Source organism: Daktulosphaira vitifoliae, unplaced genomic scaffold (genome assembly GCF_025091365.1).
Source record: "Daktulosphaira vitifoliae isolate Bord-2020 unplaced genomic scaffold, ASM2509136v1 Scaffold_2, whole genome shotgun sequence".
Lineage (NCBI taxonomy): Eukaryota > Metazoa > Arthropoda > Insecta > Hemiptera > Phylloxeridae > Daktulosphaira > Daktulosphaira vitifoliae.
Window position 1 is genome coordinate 35,262,940 of NW_026099573.1, and position 22,144 is coordinate 35,285,083.

The 22,144-nt window shown below is 31.2% G+C and overlaps 2 protein-coding genes across 3 annotated transcripts in view; one reads left to right on the forward strand and one right to left on the reverse strand.

The window, feature by feature from the left end:
- Window positions 1–22,144, reverse strand: part of LOC126899794 (cilia- and flagella-associated protein 43) — an 81,610-nt gene that overhangs the window by 53,263 nt on the left and 6,203 nt on the right. The window lies entirely within an intron of this gene.
- LOC126899821 (uncharacterized) lies at window positions 12,812–15,415 on the forward strand. Its single transcript, XM_050675045.1, has 3 exons — window positions 12,812–13,144; window positions 13,203–14,150; window positions 14,438–15,415. The coding sequence occupies exons 2-3, from the start codon at window positions 13,729–13,731 to the stop codon at window positions 14,973–14,975; spliced, it is 960 nt and encodes a 319-aa protein (XP_050531002.1). The 5' UTR covers window positions 12,812–13,144; window positions 13,203–13,728; the 3' UTR covers window positions 14,976–15,415.

Below are 22,144 nucleotides of genomic sequence, written 5' to 3' on the forward strand. Positions count from 1 at the left end.
AAAGAACTTGATAGATTTTTTGGAAACTCATCCTCATAGCTAGGTTGAAAATCCTGATTTTCAAAATGGTTTGAAAGTTTTATCTAATCTTCTTGTGACAAACGATATAGCAGAGAGAGGTGTAAAACGTATGCAAGAAGACAATGAAATAGTAACTAATGATGATGAACAAAAACAGTTTCTACTACAATTCGTTAATGATTATAGATCACAATTTGGAGATTGTACTAAAAATTCATTGATCAATAATAACAATTAATAATCCTGTCAAAAACAAAAATTTTTTTTTATATTGTGACTACTAGAAGAATTATTTTTATTATTATTTAATTTTATAATATTTTATGAGCATTAAGATCATTTTTCATATTTTTTTTAGCATTTCATTATTGGTTTACTTATTTTATTTGAGTTTAAAAAAAAAAAAATCGTTATTTTTTAAATTATCATAGAAAAATGATTGTTATTTATAAGTTTTCTTTATTACCTCGCCAGAAAACACGTAAAACAATTTTATTTTTCTACAAAACTAATAGAAAATTAAATTTCAAATAACTTTTACATGAAAATTTTTTTTATAACTTGAACGGTTCATCGTATATACTTAAATTGCCGAAATATATGAATTTTACTGGTAAACATAATATTTATGGAACTTTTGACTTTTAGGAGGTAAATATTTGACTTATGGGTTTTTTGCTAATAATCTTTTTTGTTTAAAATAATTATATGTATAATTTCTTTCTTATAAACTTTTACATAAAAATCATATATTTTGAGATAAAGCACAATAACTGAAAAACTTCCCTTTTGATCGAATTTTCAACCCTCTTGCGGCACGTGTTAACGTCAACCTATCGGGGCCAAATTTTACACAGTTTATTTTTACATGTATTAAAACAATTTTTTGGTGCGCGTAAATCGAATTTTGAAAATTTGTATTTTAAGGACCACCCTAGTGTCCACCCATAATGGCGCCCCGTAGAGGAGCACTGAGTGTATTACTTCAACGAAAAGTTTTTTCCGGCTTTCCTTGGGTCCTCCTATGTTAGGCATGATCCTGAGTAAGGAAGTGACCATAGCCATTGCCCTCTCAGCTACCCTATTAATGTGTGGTCCGAACATGAGGTCTCTATCAATAATCACCCCTAAATAATTTATTGTTTGAGTCACTTGTATCACTTCTTGATCAATTTTGATTGTGGGAAGCCTATCTTTGTACTTCCTCCGAAAGGATATAGCTTCTGTCTTAGATACCGCTAGTCTAAGGCCCAGTCGCCTTAATTCCCCCGTCTCTATGGATAATGCCTCATTGGCCATTGTCTCTACTTCCTCCGGTGAGTCTGCTACCGCGGTTACTAGTGTGTCATCGGCAAAACCTAACACCGCTGTTCCTGCTGGCAATGGCATCTCTAGCAGGGTGTTATAGGCCATGTTCCAAAGGGTTGGTCCTAGTACCGATCCTTGAGGTACCCCACAAGTGACTGGCACCTCAATCTCCTCCCCGCTCGCAAATATGAAATATGAACGCAATAGTATCTCTATTTCGTATGGTACATTCCATTTCTGGAATTATTTTATAATATTTCTGGAAATATTATNCGAGCACACTATAAATGCTCTCCTGTTGTGGAAATATGAACGCAATAGTATCTCTATTTCGTATGGTACATTCCATTTCTGGAATTATTTTATAATATTTCTGGAAATATTATGTGTCGCCAACCTATCGAGTTAAACGCATTCTTAACATCAAGGGTTACCGTCACACAACATTTGTAATTATTGATGGCTCTGATCGCCGTTCGATGAACTTCGTGTAACGCTTCTATAGTTGACCTTCCTTTTCTAAACCCGTACTGACGTGTGGACAAGTCTCCATTCTGGACGAGACATTTTTCCAATCTCCAAACCAGCAACCTCTCTAACAGTTTGGCTATGTCATTTAGTAAACACAAAGGTCTGTAAGAAGATGGATCAGATGCTGGTTTGTTACCTTTCCTGATTAACACCAGTCTGGCCTCCTTCCATCTACTGGGAAATACACCTTCTTCCAAGCATTTGTTGCATAACTTCACTAGGATCTGAGGGTCCGTTGCATGTACCGCAGCTAGTATCCTGTTTGTCAAACTATCTGGACCAGGTGCTTTACTCCTTCCTTTTATGTAATATACTACCTCATCTACCTCTTCGCTGTTAAACCATTGAATTGTGTTCGTAGTTGTTGTAGGTATTGTTGCTTGTATAGTTTCATCCGAGCATTCCTTTGAATCATGACCAAAAGCCATACACCGAAAACACCTCTTCTTGTCTATCCAGTGCTTCACCCTGCATGATACATATCCCACGCACAATCGGCCCCTCTCTAATATCTTCTTCGCAGGCTCCTGAGGCATAGTCACAATGGCTAACTTCTGCCCTCTAGGCATGTCTCTCAGAGATATTTTGACCTCTTTACCACTCGTCCTAAAATTAGTCTCCATATCCAGAGCATCAAGCACCTCCTCCTGAGTTGTTATGTCGTCTAGTCCAAAAACGCCAAATCTTGTTGTATTTTGTAAGGTCGATACCACGAGTTCATCTCAAACTGCTGTCCTTATCGCAGAGTTTACCTTCTCCACTGAGTCCGAGCCTCTGCTCGTCTCTACTAGCAGGTGCCCCGCTTCGGTTTTCCGCATAGCTGTTATACCCTTTGCCAGTTCCTTTAGTATTGGTTCCGCTCTAATTTTCTGCAACGCCTCTACGTACGACTTTGTAGCAGTCTTGATCAAGACTGCTGGTGGTTTAGTCTTACTTTCTCTTTTCCTCGTATTTTTAGCAGTTACCTTGACCCAATTGTCCACCATGCGGTCACTTCTCATCTCGATCTCCTGTCCCACCTTGCTTATGTCCAATTTCTTTGTGCCTTGCCCGTTAGTTTTATTCAATTTCTACATTTCCAGCCGTCCCTCCACTGTGTGCTTTAGCTCAACTATAGCCGAATATATATTGTCAAGTTTACACTCGTCAGAAGATGTCTTTGGCATCACCGTATTTTCCAATCCATCTATTATCTTCCTTTGCCAGAAGCCTCTTGTTTTTGCAGCTAGATCCTTGACTTCGCTGACCTTTTTGCAGATACGATCTGAATCTACTATCAAACCTTTGATAGTGGTATGTACATTTTTACCAGAGGGTGTTCTTATAAAGGCCATCATTTGATCTATTCTCCTGCCCAACCTGGCCACCTCCTCTTTTACTGTTTTCTCCAGCTCCTCCAACAAATTCGAGGTGTACTCTAGCGTCTCGCTGTCTAGACTATCCACTGATTTTATCCGCTCTTTCTCCTTAGCGGTCTCTTTTAGTCTATCTACCAAAGTTATTGTCGCCTTCTCAAAAATTTCTTCAACCGAACCCCCAGGACCAATATCCCTGCCAATTTCCGAATCCGTAGTCATCGTAATTGACAGTTCAGGACATGAAGGTGGATAATTCCGGCCCTGCTCAACTAAAGACTTCCAAAATTGTACCAAATGGTTCTCTGCTACCCTTGACAATGTCTCCAAATTTGGACGCTGTCGAGGCAAAACTGGGTGAAATCCCTTGGAAGGGATTTTTCACCCTTATAGTGATGGTGTACCCGAAAGAGTAGACTGAACCAAAATTTCTGATGAAGAAATCGAGTTCCTAGCACCACTTGCCGTCGAGTTGTGAAGATTTCAAAAAACGAAGCGGGGGAGGGGGTAAAAAGTCACTATCTGGTGTTGACTCGCGTGTTGTGCCCTAGGCGATCGCCGCTGATCCTACCCAGCTCCGTCATTTGAAACCAAGGTATCAACCCAACCCAATCTAATAGGAGAGGGGGAATACATACATCTANCCAAACCCAACCCAATCTAATAGGAGAGGGGGAATACATACATCTATGAAGTGAGAGGTGCTGATTTCAAGGTAAATTATCATAAGTGAAATATCAAAGGAATTATGTTTTTTACACTAGAATGAAAACGTATACATAACAACTATTGATGTAGAGAGAAAATAATATTTCAGAGTACACATAAATAAATTGATTAGGGTGTTATCAAGTGAAATACTGATTGATACGCCAATTTAAAAGTTGATGGAGGTGCTATATTAAATTAATTGTTATCAAATTGATTCACTGATAACCAACACACACCATTCGATTTCTCATTTTGATAAGAACGGGAGGCTTATAATGAAATTAGTGAGACGCTTTTTAAGTGATAAGGGCGGCGCAAAATGAGTCGCATATGAGCATTATAATATCTTTGATGATGGAAATATGATTACCTAAGCGTCTGGTAGCGGATGATAAAATTCTTAGAAATTATAGCTGTACATTTGATGTTTGATATATGCTTACCTAAGCGTCTGGTAGTCGAAGATAAAATTCTTAGAAAACGTTGGGTTTCATCCTCCCCTTCCCCCCGCATTAGATTAGTTTACATAAGGTTTCGTCCTACCATTGTATTATGTTAGTTTACGTTAGGTTTCGTCGTTTCCCCTCCCATTACATAATTTAGTTTACGTTGGATTTAATCCCCCCGTACACTTCCTCCACCGCCATCGTAGGATGGTGAGTGCGTGAGGCGGAGGGGGGGTCCAGCTCTCTCTATATTACCCTACTATGAATATTAAAGTTATATTAATGATGTACAATTTTTATTTAATTAATAACTTTAAACTAAGGAACTCATTGACGTAACCAGGATTTCATAATTGATGGAGCATAGTAAAAGATATACAAAATTCTGTTACAAATACAAAAATTATTTTGAAATTTAACAGATTCTTATTGAACTTTTTTATGAATGTTAATTTTTACTGGATATAAACTTAACTTCTCCCAAATATTCTTCGTCCACACCTTGCTTTTTATTATTATTTGGGATTTGTAACTTCGATGCGTATCTGAGAAGGTATTAGTTTTACTATGATGTTTTTTTTTTTATATTTGTCATCATTTTTTCTTAGCTCTCCCCGGACCGATATATTTCAAAAATACATCAAAAGATCCAAAATCGTATCTAGTTGAAGACAATGATTTTTGAATAAAAAAGAAATTTTACGTTCCCTGTAAATGTAGGGTAATCTCAAAAAATTACGATTTTTAAAACTGATAAATATCGATATATTTTAAACAATTTTTCTTAAAACTGCCATAACTTTTTCTGTTCAATTTTTCTTTTTATTTTAAAATATATTAAGTGTTTGTCATAATAATGAGTAACAATTTACATTCTACATGAATCTAACTTACATTGTTCATAAATTTTAAACAAATAAACTTGCCTTGATTATTTTTCCTTCCCAAAGTAATAACTAGCAGCACAGCTGGGTCGTGACATAGATGGGATAAGTATAGATGATATCCGACAGTGTTTAAAATTTCTATAAAAGTAACGCTTCGATACAAATCTGTAGATAGTGTTAAATTCTAAGAAATTGGTGGATAATTATAAAAACAATATCCACTCCTATTTCTTTAATTATATCCTGATTAGTAGTTCTTTGATTTAATATAATATAATAATAAATACTAATTACAGTAGATAAATTTAGTATGATATTGATTATGAATAATTTAATATTGTAATTTATACGGATAAATTATAAAAATAATAAATTAGTTATATATTTCTTTAGTTTTAATGCGTATAAAAATTTAAAGAGATTGATGCAATACTTTTTAATAAAAATTTTTTTTTATTTATGAATAAATACACTAGACTTCAAAGAACTTTCATCAGAAGCAAAAATATACTTCACTTCTTCAAATTATCGCGCTGTTTTAAAATCTGCAATTAGGCTTTCTCTATCACTTCTAATTTTTTATATTATTAGTAACTAATAAAAATTAAGTATTTACAAATAATAATTAAAAATAATTAATACAAAAAAAAATTTGTTCCTAAATTTTTACTAATTTTGTTTTTTAATATGTTAAAAATAATTAGTGCAAAATGAAATTTTAACCTATTTTTTTGGTCCTTTAAACATTTTTTTGTAAAATTTTATAATAGAAAAAAGTTGTACGTAGGCAGTCCGATAAATAAGGTACAAAGTTATTTTTAGAATAAACAATGGGGAATTTCGACTGGAATTTTTTAGCATCGGTAATTTAGATAACAAGCAATATATTTTATTAGTCATGGCTATAATAATTAAGTGTTACGTCTGCAGCGAAAGTGTTAACATGGAAAACCAATATTTAAGTTGCACAAAAGAAGAAGTCCGCGCCGTCATTCGATTTTTACATATTTAAAATGTTTCTCCGATTGAAATTCATAGAAAAATAACTGAAGTTTATGGCCCAAATGTAATGTCACGAAAAAGTGTGTCAGTTTGGTGTTCAAAATTTAATTTGGGTCGAGAAAGTGTTGAAGATGAAGCAAGAAGTGGTCGACCAATAAGCATGTCCACTACCGAAACCACTAAGGCGATGGAAAAACTGCTACGATCAGATAGACGACTCAAAATTAAGGAAATGGCCACACAACTTGATCTCCCAAAGACTACTGTGCATGAAATTGTCCATGGGAAATTAAATTTTTGTAAGGTTTGTGCGCGTTGGGTTCCGAAAATGCTCACAGCAGACCACAAAAGTACACGTATGCGGATATCCCAAGAGCATTTGAATCATGCAAGTAATACGAAAACTTCCTTGAACACCTCTTTACAGGAAATGAGATATGGGTTCATTATTCGACTCCTTGAAACAAACGAGACTCAATGACCTGGAAGCATCCTGAATTACCAGTTCCAAAAAAATTCAAACAGACAATTTCCTCAAAAAAAGTGATGGCTACTGTTTTTTGGTATTCGCAGGGAATTTTACTGATTGAATTTTTATCAAAAAATGAAACAATAAATGCTAATCAATATATTGAAACGTTAGAAAAATTGAAAGAAAAAATTCGTTTCAAGAGAAGAGGACAATTACGCTCGGGAAATGTGAAACTGCTGCATGATAATACCACCCCACATTCAGCGGGAAAAACCAAAGCTTGGCTGAAAAAATACAAGTGGGAAGTATTTCAACATCCACCATATAGCCCTGATTTGGCACCTTCAGATTTTTTTTTGTTTGGTCCATTAAAAAAACACTTGGGAGGAACTCATTTTCAAAATGAGGATGAAGTCATGAACGCAGTTACCGAGTACTTCAATGGAAAATGTGCTGCAAAAGTCCGAGATGGCATCTTCAAGTTACTCCACTGTTGGGAAAAGTGTATTAAATTAAATGATGACAGATGACAGTCATAAAAAAACATATAGTAAAATAATTTTAATATGAATAACAAATATCTTCTCATGTGGGGAGACTACAGTGAAGGGATCCTTGATCAAATTGAAGTTATTGAATCTAAATAAGATATAAATTTTCTTTTAACTCAAAAAGAATTAAGAAAAATTGCAAGAAATTATAGTTACAGACGGGTTTGAATCTCGTACTCCATGCGCGTAAGACTCAAGTGTTACCGACTCGGCGGCAACCGTTCGTCGAATAAACCAATAAAAATGGCAATTTAAGTTAATTCCAATTTCATAGTTATTTTTCTCAACTTAAAAGTAGCAAAAAAATTTAAATATGTTTAAATTTCAATTCTTTGTAAATTATCTTTATATAATATTTATGAAAATCTGTGTACTCACCTTGTAAGGTATTTTAATTGAAATATAATACAAAACCCAGAATTTTAACACAAATAGGGCATATTTTTGAAAACGGTGACTATTTTCACCATAAAAAACAAGTCCAGAAGTCAAATTTTTATTTTCAAATTAAAGAATATTACATTTTTTTTTCAAATTAAAGAATCAGTTGCGCGGTAGCAGTCGTTGAATGCACCGGTATTTTTACGCTACGTTTTTTTTTCTTCCGTTATAGTGGTATACTAATTTAATTAAGTTTAAATTGTGAAAATATAACACTCTTGTCCCAAAAATTATCTATTCTATAGATTGCATACAAAAAACGAAAACGTAAGTTAAAAAAATCGAAAAAACTATTATATTATTTAAACAGATAAAACGTAAAGCTGTCAGTTTTTCACACGACATTGCCTGTGGTACTTATCTCATTAGGATGTCGCACTACGGCCTCTTATCTAAATTACCGTTTCTGTCATATCTATAACAACCAACAAAGTTGATAATAAAGTTAACCGTAATAATAATACAAATAATCAGCTCTCGCTGATTGTGTTGAATAATACTGCCGATGGCTGGAAAAAGATTCCCAATAAAGTGGAGTGGAGCCAATCATATGTCGTCTAACTGCTCTAAGCCTCGTGAACAACCTCCAAAATGCGCACTGTGCTCAAGTAGCCACCCAGTCAATTGCAAAGGATGTTCAGTTTATAGAGATCTTCAACAACGAAAAAACTCTACACATATAACTAACTTTTTATATAAACTTAAATTTTTTCTTCCCTGGTTATCAATTATTAAAAGACAATACTGCTCATGAAGGAGTAGCTATTTTTATTAAATCTTCTATTCCATTCATACATCTTCCCAATTACTCCCAAGACTATATACAATCCTGTTCCATATCCTTAAAACTTAAAAATACTTTATTTACTATTGCTGCATTATACTTTCCTCCCACACATAAGGTCACGAACATGATTTTCAACAACTATTTTAACACCATAAAAGGTAATTTTATTGTCGGTGGCGACTTCAATGCCAAATGCCAAATTTGAGGCCGTTGCTCAAATAACCCCTGTGGTCTTGTTCTACATGATTTTGTATCATTAAAAAATTAAACATTCTTGCTCCTCTTGGTCTAACATATTGGCCTACGTCTCTTCGTAAAAATCCAGACATACTAGCATTTTTGTAGCGAAAATACAGAAGAGCAATTATTTTTGACAGGTACCCTGAGTAGGAAAAAAAAATTATATTTGGAGCAAAAAAATGAATGCGTTAGGATTAGAAAAACTCTAAATTTTGTGAATCCACTTAATTTTTTTTTTTCACAAGATTTTAGGCGTTTAATTTTGAATCACGTTGAAATCGATAAATCTGGCTGTTAAGTTGGCACTACAGTTTCACGATGATAAAGAATCAGCTGATTGCTAAAATCAGCACACATGTTACGGTTAAGCGTCGATAAACGACATCTTGGGACGTGTCGTTAAAAAAAAATTTTTGTTAATCCGATTTTCTTAGTTTTTCATATAGACAACCAAATCGTGTCACGTACATAGCGAAAATTAAATAAATATAATATATCAACTAAACAAATCATTTTTATAAACCTTCATATTGTAAACAATAGAAGATAGTGCTCAGACACACTCAAAAGATAATTATTTTCAAAAATATTTTTTTGCAATATATCAATTCAATATCACCTTAACACACAAACAACGGTAGTACAGTGGTGTGCGGCACAGTGTGGACGTGGCAAGGTCGGAACAAGTATAGATATGTGACCGTGATTAAAATCACTATCATAAGAATAAATAAAATTGTAGATAGTGTTTAATTTTAAGTAGTTAGTGGTTTAAACCAGAAGCAAAATGAATTCCTATTTCCTTTATTAATCCTGATTAGTAGTTATTTGATTTAAAAGTAATATATATATATGAATAAATATTTATTAGAGCAATTAAATTAGTATAATATAGATATTTAATAATTTAGTATAGTCATTTTTTTGGAGATTTTATAAAAAATTATAAAGTAGTAATTACTTTTATGGAAAACGTGTGTAATAAATATTGTTTAAAAAACTAAAAAAGCACGCTTTTAAAGCACGTCGAACTAAAAAGTTAAAAATAATTTTTAAAATAATTATGAACAAAAAATACTAGCATTATTGTGATAAAAGCGTCGGGCGCTCAATATACGAAAAATATGGCATAAAGCACCCACGCTTTTATCATAATAATACTAGTATTTTTTGTTCATTATTGTTTTAAGCTTATTTTAAAAATTATTTTTAACTTTTTAGTTCGATGTGCTTTAAAAGAGTGTTTTTTTAGTTTTTTTAAACTATATTTATTTTTCACTTTTTAGTTTCATGTTATGATAGTAGTTAATATCAATATCATGGTTGTAACGGGTAACGGGAAATCAGAGTTCGATTCCGGAGAGGGTGATAGAGAAACAGCTACCACATTCAAGGTAAGCAGCAGGCGCGCAAATTACTTACTCCCAGAACGTGGAGGTACTGACAAAAAATGACGATACGGGAATCATCCCCCGTAATCGGAATGAATACACTTTATATCTCTTAATAAGAATAAAGCGTGTTAATATATAAATTTTAATAGTAAATAGAATATATATATATATATATACAAATAATGCGACTTAAGTACGTAAACGTATCACTAGGTATAGCTGTGTTTTGTGGGCGGGCGGGTCGGACTAACGTTATACCTGAGGTATAAACGGCGGTAGGAATATATAAATATATATACGCAAGGCGCATTACATGCGGGTGGTATTGGTCAGTCAAAATAAAAATTTGTTTATATATATAATTAATGTCTCGCACGCATGTACGGGTACGAAAACCAAAAATATAAAATTATACAGGATTAGTGTTGCTGGCGATTGGTGAGCGGGGTATGGTGAATGCGTTACGACGTCTAGTCTAGACGACGGGATACACGAGAATAATAACACGTGCCGCGTGGAAAGTTACAAACAAACATCACACATACAAGTCAAACTAATATAAGCGTGTTAAAAACCTTTCGATGCAATCAGAGGATTATTCCAAAAGCTACATGATTTCCTATTTCCTTATTTATATCCTGATTACAAGTTTTATGATTTATAAGTGTAATATATGAATAAATAAATATCTATATATAATTATAATATATAAATACATAAAGGAAAATGGTGTTATTTAAAAAAAAACATGTTGAATGAGGGATATAAATATTATTTCTCATAAAAAAATTGTATTCATCCATACACTTATCAACAAGTTATAGCATTGTATAGTTAAAAATGTAATATATAAAATCGAGAATTTTCACACAAAAATAGCATTCGGTAACTATTTTCACCGTAAAGACAAAATGAAGGGCTCCGTGCAAAAACGAGACAAGTCCACTTTTTTTCAAAAGTCACTTTTTGATGTTATCATATGTAGATTCTTTTTCTTTACAATTGTGTGCAACAACGAGACATGTCCAATGATTATTTACGGAGTTATTAAGTAAATGGACTTGTCTGGTATAAGATATTATGAGCAAGAACCAGGTAAGTCCGGACTTGTCTGGTTTTTGCGCAGAACTGTTGGCTATACTGCAAATTAGTATTGATAGTATATATTTGTAGATATTCGTAAAAATATGTTANTTGGAGGTTATGAGTATATATGAGCTCCAATAAATAAGTATAACAGCATGAGTGATTGTTAACAAGTATAAAAATATTTATTGTTACTAAACAAATATTAAACAAAAGTATGTCAGGTTTAAACCAATTAATAAAACAACAAATTACAAGAAAAAATAATATAAAAGGTATAAGAACGTGAACAGGAACTAACGTGTGTTGTATAAGATCGAGAAGACTCACTCTACCAAAAACTAAACAAAATAACAGTTACATTTTTTTATCACATACAAACAGAAACGACACAACACGAATACAAACACATAAATTCACAAATATAATTCACGCGACATAAATGCGGTAACACTGGTGACTGATAGTGGCTGCACGGCCACAATACTCCCCCTAACGGAGGAAAAAACGAACTTGTTTACGTTTTTTGGCTGACATGGAATCCATAGGTCGCGCTGAATAACTGTGGTCAATGAGTGGGTCATCACGCAGAACAAACGCCGGTATTAACCTGTCGATGGAAATCCATGTTGTACCGTTGTCTCACTGAATCTTGAAGGTCTTTGGTGTGCGCTCAATCACAGCAAACGGTCCCTCGTACTTCGGTTGCAAAGGAGGTGTAACCGCGTCGACACGAACGAAAACATGACTGACCTGCTCTAGTGCAGCCGGGATGAATATCGAACGACGAGAGGCGTGATCAGTTCCCGGTGTTGGTCGCAGTTGGGACATACTTTGTCGTAATTTGTCGGCAAAATCCGGTGTGCGGGCTGTTGAAGGGGCTTGATGAAACAGTTCGCCAGGTAAACGTAGTGCCGTACCGTACACCAAATCAGCCGGCGCCGCATTGATGTCCTCTTTGACCGTACAACGGAGGGCAAGTAGTACAACAAGTAATTTTTCACTCCAGTTGACTGTACCACTTGCGGTGAGAGCAGTTTTTAGAGTGCGATGAAACCTTTCAACCATGCCGTTCGCCTGAGGATGATAAGGTGATGTGTGAATGTGTCGAATTCCCAAGGTGATTGACAATGCTTTGAACAACTCAGATTCAAATTGACGTCCCTGGTCTGTGGTGATGAAGTCTGGTACTCCGAAACGCGAAACCCAGTTACTGACAAGCAAAACTGCGACAGTATGAGCGGACATGTTATCTGCTGGCCATGCTTCCGGCCAACGGGTGAAACGATCAATACAAGTTATCACATACTTGTTTCCCTTTGAAGGAGGGAGCGGACCGACAATGTCTAGGTTTATGTGACCGAACCTACGTTCGACGGGTGTATAGGGCGCAATTGGAGAAACTGTATGCCGATTCACCTTGACCCGCTGGCAAACTATGCAACATTTGACCCACTTGCTTATGTCCTTTTGTATATATTATATAGTATATATTTGTAGATATTCGTAAAAATATGTTACTGATAATATTTTGAATTTAGTTTCCATTTATAATTGTAAATATTAAGACTAATTGTAAATATTAATGTTAATGTATAGTTTTTACTTTTATTTAGTTGCTGTAACAGGCAGTGTTATTTAGTTTTATTATATTTTAAAATGAACTGTGATAATATAACAAAACAACTTGAATATGATGAATCTAACTCTGAGTCATCATTTGAATTTAATTTTGATGATGACATTCAAGATCCAGATTATACAGTTTTTGAAAATGACGATCTCGGTGGCATACTGTGTTTAGATTCTGATCCAGATGATCATTTTGAGCCACTTTCAACGACACCCTTAGGATTAATCAATATTATATCAGAATCCAGTGAAGATGATCAACCTACATCTATTCGTATTGGTAAGAAAAGAATACAAAATAAATCATGTTGGAAACGTAATATTATAAAAAATTGTAGGTCTGAAGGTATTGGATATAATTCTCTGCGTGACAAAACAATTATTGTTCCTCCTAGAACTACAGGCCCCGACTGTCACTGTCGTCAAAAATGTTTTACTAATGTATCGGATGACCAAAAATTAAATTTACTTGTAACATTTAATAATATAAGTGATAAGAACAAACAAGATACATATTTGGGTGGATTAATTAGGGTCAAACCTGTTATTCGTCAAAGGAAAAGAGATGGTAGTCGACCAAGTAAAAAATGTTCTGTAAAATATGAGATAAAAAGTGGTTTAAATATTATCCCAGTTTGTAAGAAGGCGTTTTGTTCTCTTTTTGGAGTTGGAAAATCCAGAATAGAAAGAATAATAAAAAATTTGAAGAACCATGTTCCCAGCCCAGTGGATAAACGTGGTAAGCATCACAGTCGACCTAATAAAATACCTGACAATATATGTTTCCAATTAGATACGTTTATTAATTCATTTCCTAAGAGACAATCTCATTATAGTAGGTCTGATAACAATAATGTAAGGTATATGTCTCCTGAACTTTCAATTGCTAAATTATATAGAATGTATTTGGAAAAATATGAACCTGATGTATGGGCAGTTTTAAACAGTGAAAATGATGAACAAGTGAAACCTAAATTGAAATACAACTATTTTAATAATTACTTTAATACAAATTTCAACATTTTATTTGCTTATCCCAGATCTGACACTTGTCAAACCTGTGATAACTTGAAAAAAATGATTGACAATGAACACAATGAAGAAGAAAAAGGTAATCTTGAAGTAGAAAAACAAATTCATCTGCGGAAAGCAGAAGTATTTTACACTTATTTAAAGCAGTTATCTGCTGAAGCCAAACAAAATGATTCAATTGATGTTTTAAGTTTTGATTTTCAACAGAACATGCCTCTTCCACACATTCCATCAGGAGATGTCTTTTATAAAAGGTAACTTTGGTCATTTAATTTTTGTATACACTCAGCAAGTACAGGCAAATCTCATTTTTATATGTACAATGAATCATTAGCTAAAAAAGGACAGAACAAAGTAATAANCAGAACGAAGTAATAAGTTTTTTACATCACTATTTTAAAAACATATTAAGTCCAAGAATAAAAACATTATATTTATTTTCTGACAATTGCAGTGCGCAAAATAAAAATAAAACACTATTTCAATATCTATCTGCTGTGGTCAACACTCCAAATTTTTCTATAAAATTAATTATTCACAGATATCCTGAGCCCGGACATAGTTTCCTGCCCTGTGATAGGTGCTTTGGGCACATTGAAAAGGTACGGAGAAAAGTAGAAAGAGTATTTTTGCCAGATGAATATGAAAAAATGGTTTCAGAAACAAATAAAAAATTTAAAGTTGTTCATGTTGATCAAAGTATGATTTTTGATTTTACTAGTTATTTATCTCCATTAGCTAAAAAAATTGTAACCAATAAAGAGAAAATAAAATTTACTATTATGACTTACCGATATGTCGAATATACAATTAAAGGTATTTTTTGTAGTACATCTGGAAATTCTACTGTTAAAGAAAAATACACTTTAAATAAGACTGGTGAAGAACTAACTATAAATGAAAATGGACTATTAAGATTGTACAATGAACCTATTAAACTGAAACTGTCAAAATTCAATGATGTTACTCAGTTAGCAAACAAATATGTGCCTCAAGAATACCTATGGTTTTATATTGGACTTAGTGCTGCTGAAGAAGTTAATATCAATAATAATGATGGTTCTGACTATGAAAATTGAACACAATACCCAGTTAATCATATTTTGTAAGTTTTTATACCTACCTAACTAAATCAAATTTCATAAATGTTATTAATTTTTATGTTTTACATTTTGAAATTAATTGTATATTTTTTATTTTCATTTTTATTAGCCTAATATTGAACAATACTGTATACTTATTATACAGTAATTAACTTATTAATATTAATACAAAGTATTACCTATTAATACTATGTTTTATTAAGTTTTTATTATTACTAAGAGTTGAAATATTATGTTTTTTGTTTTTGGTTTGTCATATTGTTACTAAGAAAAGTAATATACTATTTTAAAAATGTTATAATATGTATTTCATTTTATTTTTTATTGTTAAATTTTTTAAAATATTATGTTTTTTTATGTATTTAGGAAAACAAAAAGTTATTATGTTATTTATTTTGATGTTTAAGATTAATGTTACAAGGTGATTTATATTTTTTTTTTATTTTTTGTTAAAATGGTAATATAAATATTATAAAAAAAGTCTATGTTATTATTTAATACTCTTCTTAAAGTAATTAAAAAAGTTATAGGTACTTAATAAAATATAACTCTAGTAAAATATGTAATACAATATTTCAAAAAATAATAAATTGATAAATATAATATGGATAGTAGTCGAGTGTGAAGCTACCAATTCGAGGTCCACCAACTNTATTGATAAATATAATATGGATAGTAATAATATAGAATATAAGTACATTAGTTGATGGTTAAACTTGGAAAACAATAATTATTATTTAGTTTTTGGAAAACCTTATAGCGTACCTTATTAAATACATGCTTACAAGCAAAAACCAGGTAAGTCCATATATTTTATACTTCAATACTAATTTTATCAAATTTAATTTGTTTACTTTATTGAATAGTATTATAATTATTTATAAAACTGTCAATAAAGCATATTTACTATAGTTTATAAGAAATTAGTAAATTAGTTTATAGTATAATACAAAACACAATGAATTTTGGGAAAGTTTTTTACAATTAATGAGCAAAAAACCAGGTAAGTCCATATGTTACATACTTTCAAGCTATTTTAGAAGATCAAAAATTTATTTAAAATGAAATTTGACTTCACTCAACTATTTACAAGTCATTCAAGATACTTACGTCGTATTAACAAATAAAAATATAAGTTTTTAAAGTTTTGGTGAAATAAAACATGTCCCCTAAACAATTTTAAAAGGTGGACTTGTCTTGTTGTTGCACGGAGCCCTTCAAATATAATCCAAATTTTTTTTTTTCCGTAATGTATTATATTACATTATCTTTAATTTAAGATACGTATAAAAGTGTCAGATTATTCCGGAACACTTTTAAAATTTAAGTTGAAAAAGTTGTCATTTTAAATCCTCCTCCGTATATCATATAGATATCATGCATCTATAAAAAAATATTATATTGATCCATACATTTTTCAAAATGTATTAGTAAAGTTAAAGATATGAAAAAAAATTTTTTTACAAAAATCATATTTCTTTATTTTTATCATTATTATACCTGTCTTATCAAATGATAGGTAAAAACATAATACATCTATAAAAAAAATGTTATTGATAAAATCATTATTGAAAAAGTTATTGCAGTTTTAAATAAAAGGGGTAGTTTTCTAGTGTTTTGTACTTAATTTGAAATGAGCGATCATAGAAAAAATATTATTGAATATAAATTATTGACAATGTTCTGGACTATAAGTTTATTCATTAGACATTTTTTTTAAACTCATTAGTTTTCGAGCAAAATTTAAAATTATACTATATTTTATTGATTTGCCGACATTGAAATATTTACGAATACTACATTATATTTGACAAACATTTAGAGATACGAATACATTTTTTATACAGAAATCGTTTATTATTTAATTATTAACAAATTCAGCACAAAAACCGTAATGTGGGGCCCCCTTCCACAAAAAAAAAATTAAAAATACACAGTTAAAAAAATTTTGCTGATGTTACATACTAATTGTTTTTTTCAGTTTCAAAATTTTTTTCATCATAATAAAGTTGATTTTTTGCTGTCGGGATACATATTTTTATAATCCTTAACAATTTGTAATAAATATTGTTTTTGATTTTCATCATAAAATTCTGTTTTACTCTGTTATCAACTTGATAGTTTTCGAGCAAAATTTTAAATTATAGTATATTTTATCGATTTGCCGACATTGGAATATTTAGGAATACTACATTATATTTGACAAACATTTTGAGATACGAATACATCTTTTATACAAAAATCGTTTATTATTTAATTATTAACAAATTCAGCACAAAAACCGTGGTGTGGGCTTAGCACCCCCTCCCCTAAAAAAAATAATTAAAAATACACAGTTGAAAAAAAAATTTATTGACATTAAGTAAATAAATAGTTGATCATATTAATAATAACTTTTTTTTTATTCTTAAAATCATAAATACTAAATTTCATTATTATTAATACATATTTTTATTAGTGACCTATCTGTAGGACACTGATTTATAGGCATTGGTATCGGATCAATTTATAGAATTATTTTCCCCAATCTGTTCATATTTTGTTCATTTATAATTTGCATAATCATTTATAAAAACTATTAAGTAGTCTATAGTAAACATATTTTACTAACTAGAGTACATATTTTATTTATATTAAGTAATTTATAAGCATAAAAATCATAGTGTCCTAAATGAAGGACACTGGGTACATCCGTTACTGAAATTATTATACCATACATAAATATGATAAAACATGAATTAAATATATTTTTATTAGTTTTAAATACAACAGTATTTTGAGTTTAATATTTTTAATATTTTTTAGTTTTTTTAAATTAATAATATTTTTAATATAGTTTTAATTTTACTTAATTAACTAGCCACAAGTGATCAATTTTTATTATATTATATTTTATTATATATAACTATTTTTTAATTTTATAGACGACTAACTGTTCACGAAGTAACCGAATTATTAGAACAAGGGGATATCGATGATATTTTTGACGATGTTACTGACATATTTATGGAGCCACCCGTAAATGCAAATAATGATATCACTGATGAAGACAGCGATGATGATGGACCGATAGGTGATATAAACCGCATGTCGGCTAGCTTACTAAATGTACATATAGTTATACACGATTCTGATACAGAGAACACAGAAGTAGCAAACAAACATAAAGTAAGTGGTAATAAAGTACAAAAGAAAATAAAACATAAAATGCACATCGACCAAAAAATAAAATAACAAAACAAAACCAAGATGCTCAACAAACTATATTATGGCGTGAGGGAGATCTCGAAACTCCAAATATTTTTATTGATGATCAAAAAATTATTTTTGATATTTTTTAAAAGATTATTTTACAGTCCGTTACAACCCTATGAACTGTTTGAGCTATTTTTCTAATAAACAAACAAATGTTGGAAATGATTGTTGATTATTTATCTAATAAAAACCAAACACTTCGAATTGATGTAAACGAGCTGAAGTGTTTTTTAGGTATCTTGTTGTTATCAGGTTATAATGAAGTATCTCGAAGACGTATGTACTGGGAAAAATTACCAGATACATATAACAACTTAGTTTCAAGTGCTATGCGACGAAATCATTTTGACCAATTTTTTTCAAATATTCATTTCTGTGACAATAGCAAGTTTGATGAGCATGACAATTTTCTAAAATAAGACCATTAATTTCTATGCTAAATTCAAGGTTTTTGATACACGCACCACATCAACAATTTCGTAGTATAGATAAATCAATGGTACTATATTTCGGCAGACATGGCTGCAAACAGTTCATAAGGGGTAAGCTTATTCGATTTAGTTTCAAAATTTGGGTCGGGACTCTGAGATTAGGCTATGTAGTCTGGATATCTCCCTATCAAGGAAAAAGTGGTGATCTTCAAAATACTGAGTATGGCCTGAGTGCGTCAGTTATCATATCATATGCNAAAATACTGAGTATGGCCTGGGTGCGTCAGTTATCATATCATATGCAAATAATTTATTGGCTCACCGTAAAGCTCCATATCATTTGGTGTTTGATAATTTTTTCACTGGTTTGCCATTATTAGAAAAGTTAAGTGAAATGGGTATACATGGAACAGGGACAATACGTTCAAACAGAACAAAAAAATGTCCAATCAATTTTGCTGCAATGAAAAAAAAGAAAGAGGTTCGTACGAAAGTTATGTTTCTGATTCGGGTATTTTGGTATATGCATGGAAGGACAATATCACTGTTACCATAGCATCCAACAATGTTGGAGTTGAGCCAGTCACGGCCGCAAAAAGATGGTCTGTTTTAGATAAAAAATGTATAAGATTACCTCAACCACGAATTATACATTTGTACAACCAAAATATTGGTGGTGTTGATCGTATGGATCAAAACGTTTCACAATATCGAATTTCTATTCGTGATAAAAAATGGTATTCGTGTATAGTGTCATACTCTATTGATGTGGCTGTGCAGAATGCTTGGCAGTTACATAAACTCCATACAAAAAGACCAATGGACCTTTTGGCTTTTCGTAGACACATTGCGACATATTATCTACAAAAATTAAAAAAAGTACCAAATCCAGGTCGAAAAGGAGGAAAACCGTCTAGTTATATTCCTCGATATGATGGTGTAATGCATTACTTATGTGGGTTAAATCTTACAACACACAATTATTTAAATGGCGGTAGACTTTATTAAACAAAATTATAACACGTAAATAGACGTATAAACACTAAAAGAAAATAAATGTATATACAGTAAGGAAAAAATAAAATAATCGAAGTAAACGTAATACACGATGANTAATTAATAGTTTCCAAATAGGTTAACAAGTTATTAATTTTATAAATAGACAATTGTAATATGAAAGTCGTTTTATTATAATTAATATAGTGTCGAATTTTGTTTTGTACATCACACCTTATTTTCTCACTGTCCTACATGTAGGACACCTATTATCAATTTTTATGATGGCGAGTTCTAGAACTAGAAATAATGTTTATTTATTGAGTAATGAATGTAGCCAAATTACTGATAGCAAATTAAATATTCGTGAAAGTGATCGTCTTGCAATACGAGAAATTATAATATTTTGGGATAAAGCGAGAATATCCATACAAGAAATTCAGCATTGTATAGCTAAACTAGAAAAATTGTACAATGAATGGAGACAAATAAAAAAAAATTTAAATAAAAGAACTTAATCTAAAATTATGAAGGAAGACTTATTTATGTCAAAGTCAGACGATTTATTTGACATTGCTCACGCCAATGCATTAAACATGATAAGCAATTATTTTACAACTGCAAATTAAAATTTTGTTAGAGTTGAAATAAATATGATGTTTATTAATTTTTCAGAAATCCAGGAAGATCAAAATTTTTTACTTTTACAGAGAGAAAGGACGAAATAGCCACATGATGGGCGTGGATACAAATTTGTTTCAAGCTAAAAAGCGATATAAGCTGAAAATTAAAAAAACGTGATGAAGCTTTAAAACGTTCGAAGATTGAAGAAGAAAAATTAAGTACGATGCATAATATTATTAAAATACTTAAATTAAATACAGACAAATTTTATTTAAATCATTGGTATCATTTTAGTTGAAACACTGTCAGATGGGTCAGTAAGTTCGGAGGACTTGAACAATGAAAACTTGATTTTAGAAGAACCTTAACCAGACCCTTCTAGTACAAATAGAGGTACAATTTAGTTAATTACACCTAGGTTATCAGCTGCATTAGATAAATGCAAAATTAGCGAGCGTGATGCCGTTCATTTACTATCTGCATGCCTTGATAGCCTATCCATCAATCAAAAAAATTACATCTTAAATAGAACATCTATTAAAAATATTCGGCAACATTTTTGGAAGGAAAGCGCAGATCATAGAAAAAAATTATTGAATATAAATTATTGACAATGTTCTGGACTATAAGTTTATTCATTAGACATTTTTTTTTAACTCATTAGTTTTCGAGCAAAATTTAAAATTATACTATATTTTATCGATTTGCCGACATTGGAATATTTACGAATACTACATTATATTACATGAGCTTTAATTTAAGGTATATATAAAAGTGTCAGTATTTCCGGAACACTTTCAAAAGTTAATTTTTTGTGAAAAGTTATCATTTTAAATCCCCCTCGGTGCGCAGATAAAGTGTCAGATTTATAACAAAATATATCAAATGATAGGTAAAGACATTATACATCTAAATAAAAATTATATAAATTTGTTCAAACTTTTGTTCGAGTCCAAATTTTCACAGTCTAAGTTTTCTTATAAATAAAATCGGAAGTCGTGTTTTTTGAACCACCCTAATATTTATATATTGACACGGCGTTTTAAAGGAGTTAATAATAACTATAATATTAATGACGCAATACCGTTATATTTTGACTATAGAGTCAGTTTATATTATTTTAAATTATAATAATTAAAATATACAACAGACGGTTGAACAGAAAAGTGTGGATTAAACAAAAATAAAGCGCTGGTATATTACATACGACACGGATGTATGTCATAGATGAACTGGTTTACATAGTCGCCGACGTGTCTCGCGGTGCTGCACCCAATGACCTGTTCTATCTACCGACCACCGGATTAGACAAACTAGTATTATCATCAACACTAATGCATGCGACGGTTGATAGCTGATAATCACGATCGGATAACGCCTTAGTTCACTGTAAATGAATAGTGCGCTATTACGGGCCATGTCAATATATATATATATATGTGTGTGTGTGTAATAAACAGTACAGTGATGTTATGGGAGATAAAGATATGGGCACATGCAAATGTGATCGTATCATTCTGATTATAAAATTATAAAATTATAAAATTAAACAATATCGTCAGATTTTTATCAAAGCTTTTTTTATGATAGTGATTTTAATCACTGTGAGATATCGTCTATACTGGACCCAACTATGCCACGTCCCCACTATGTTGAGTTTTTTTCTTTAACTTCATGTTGCTATAACTTTTCAATAAATTTATGGATCAATATTATTTTTTTATGATAAATACTTTGTATATACTTCTTTCATTCGAAATAGTTTTAGCTTCGATGCGAAGCGGAGAAGGTATTAATTTTACTATGATGTGTTTTTTTTTTTTTTTTTTTTTTTTTTTT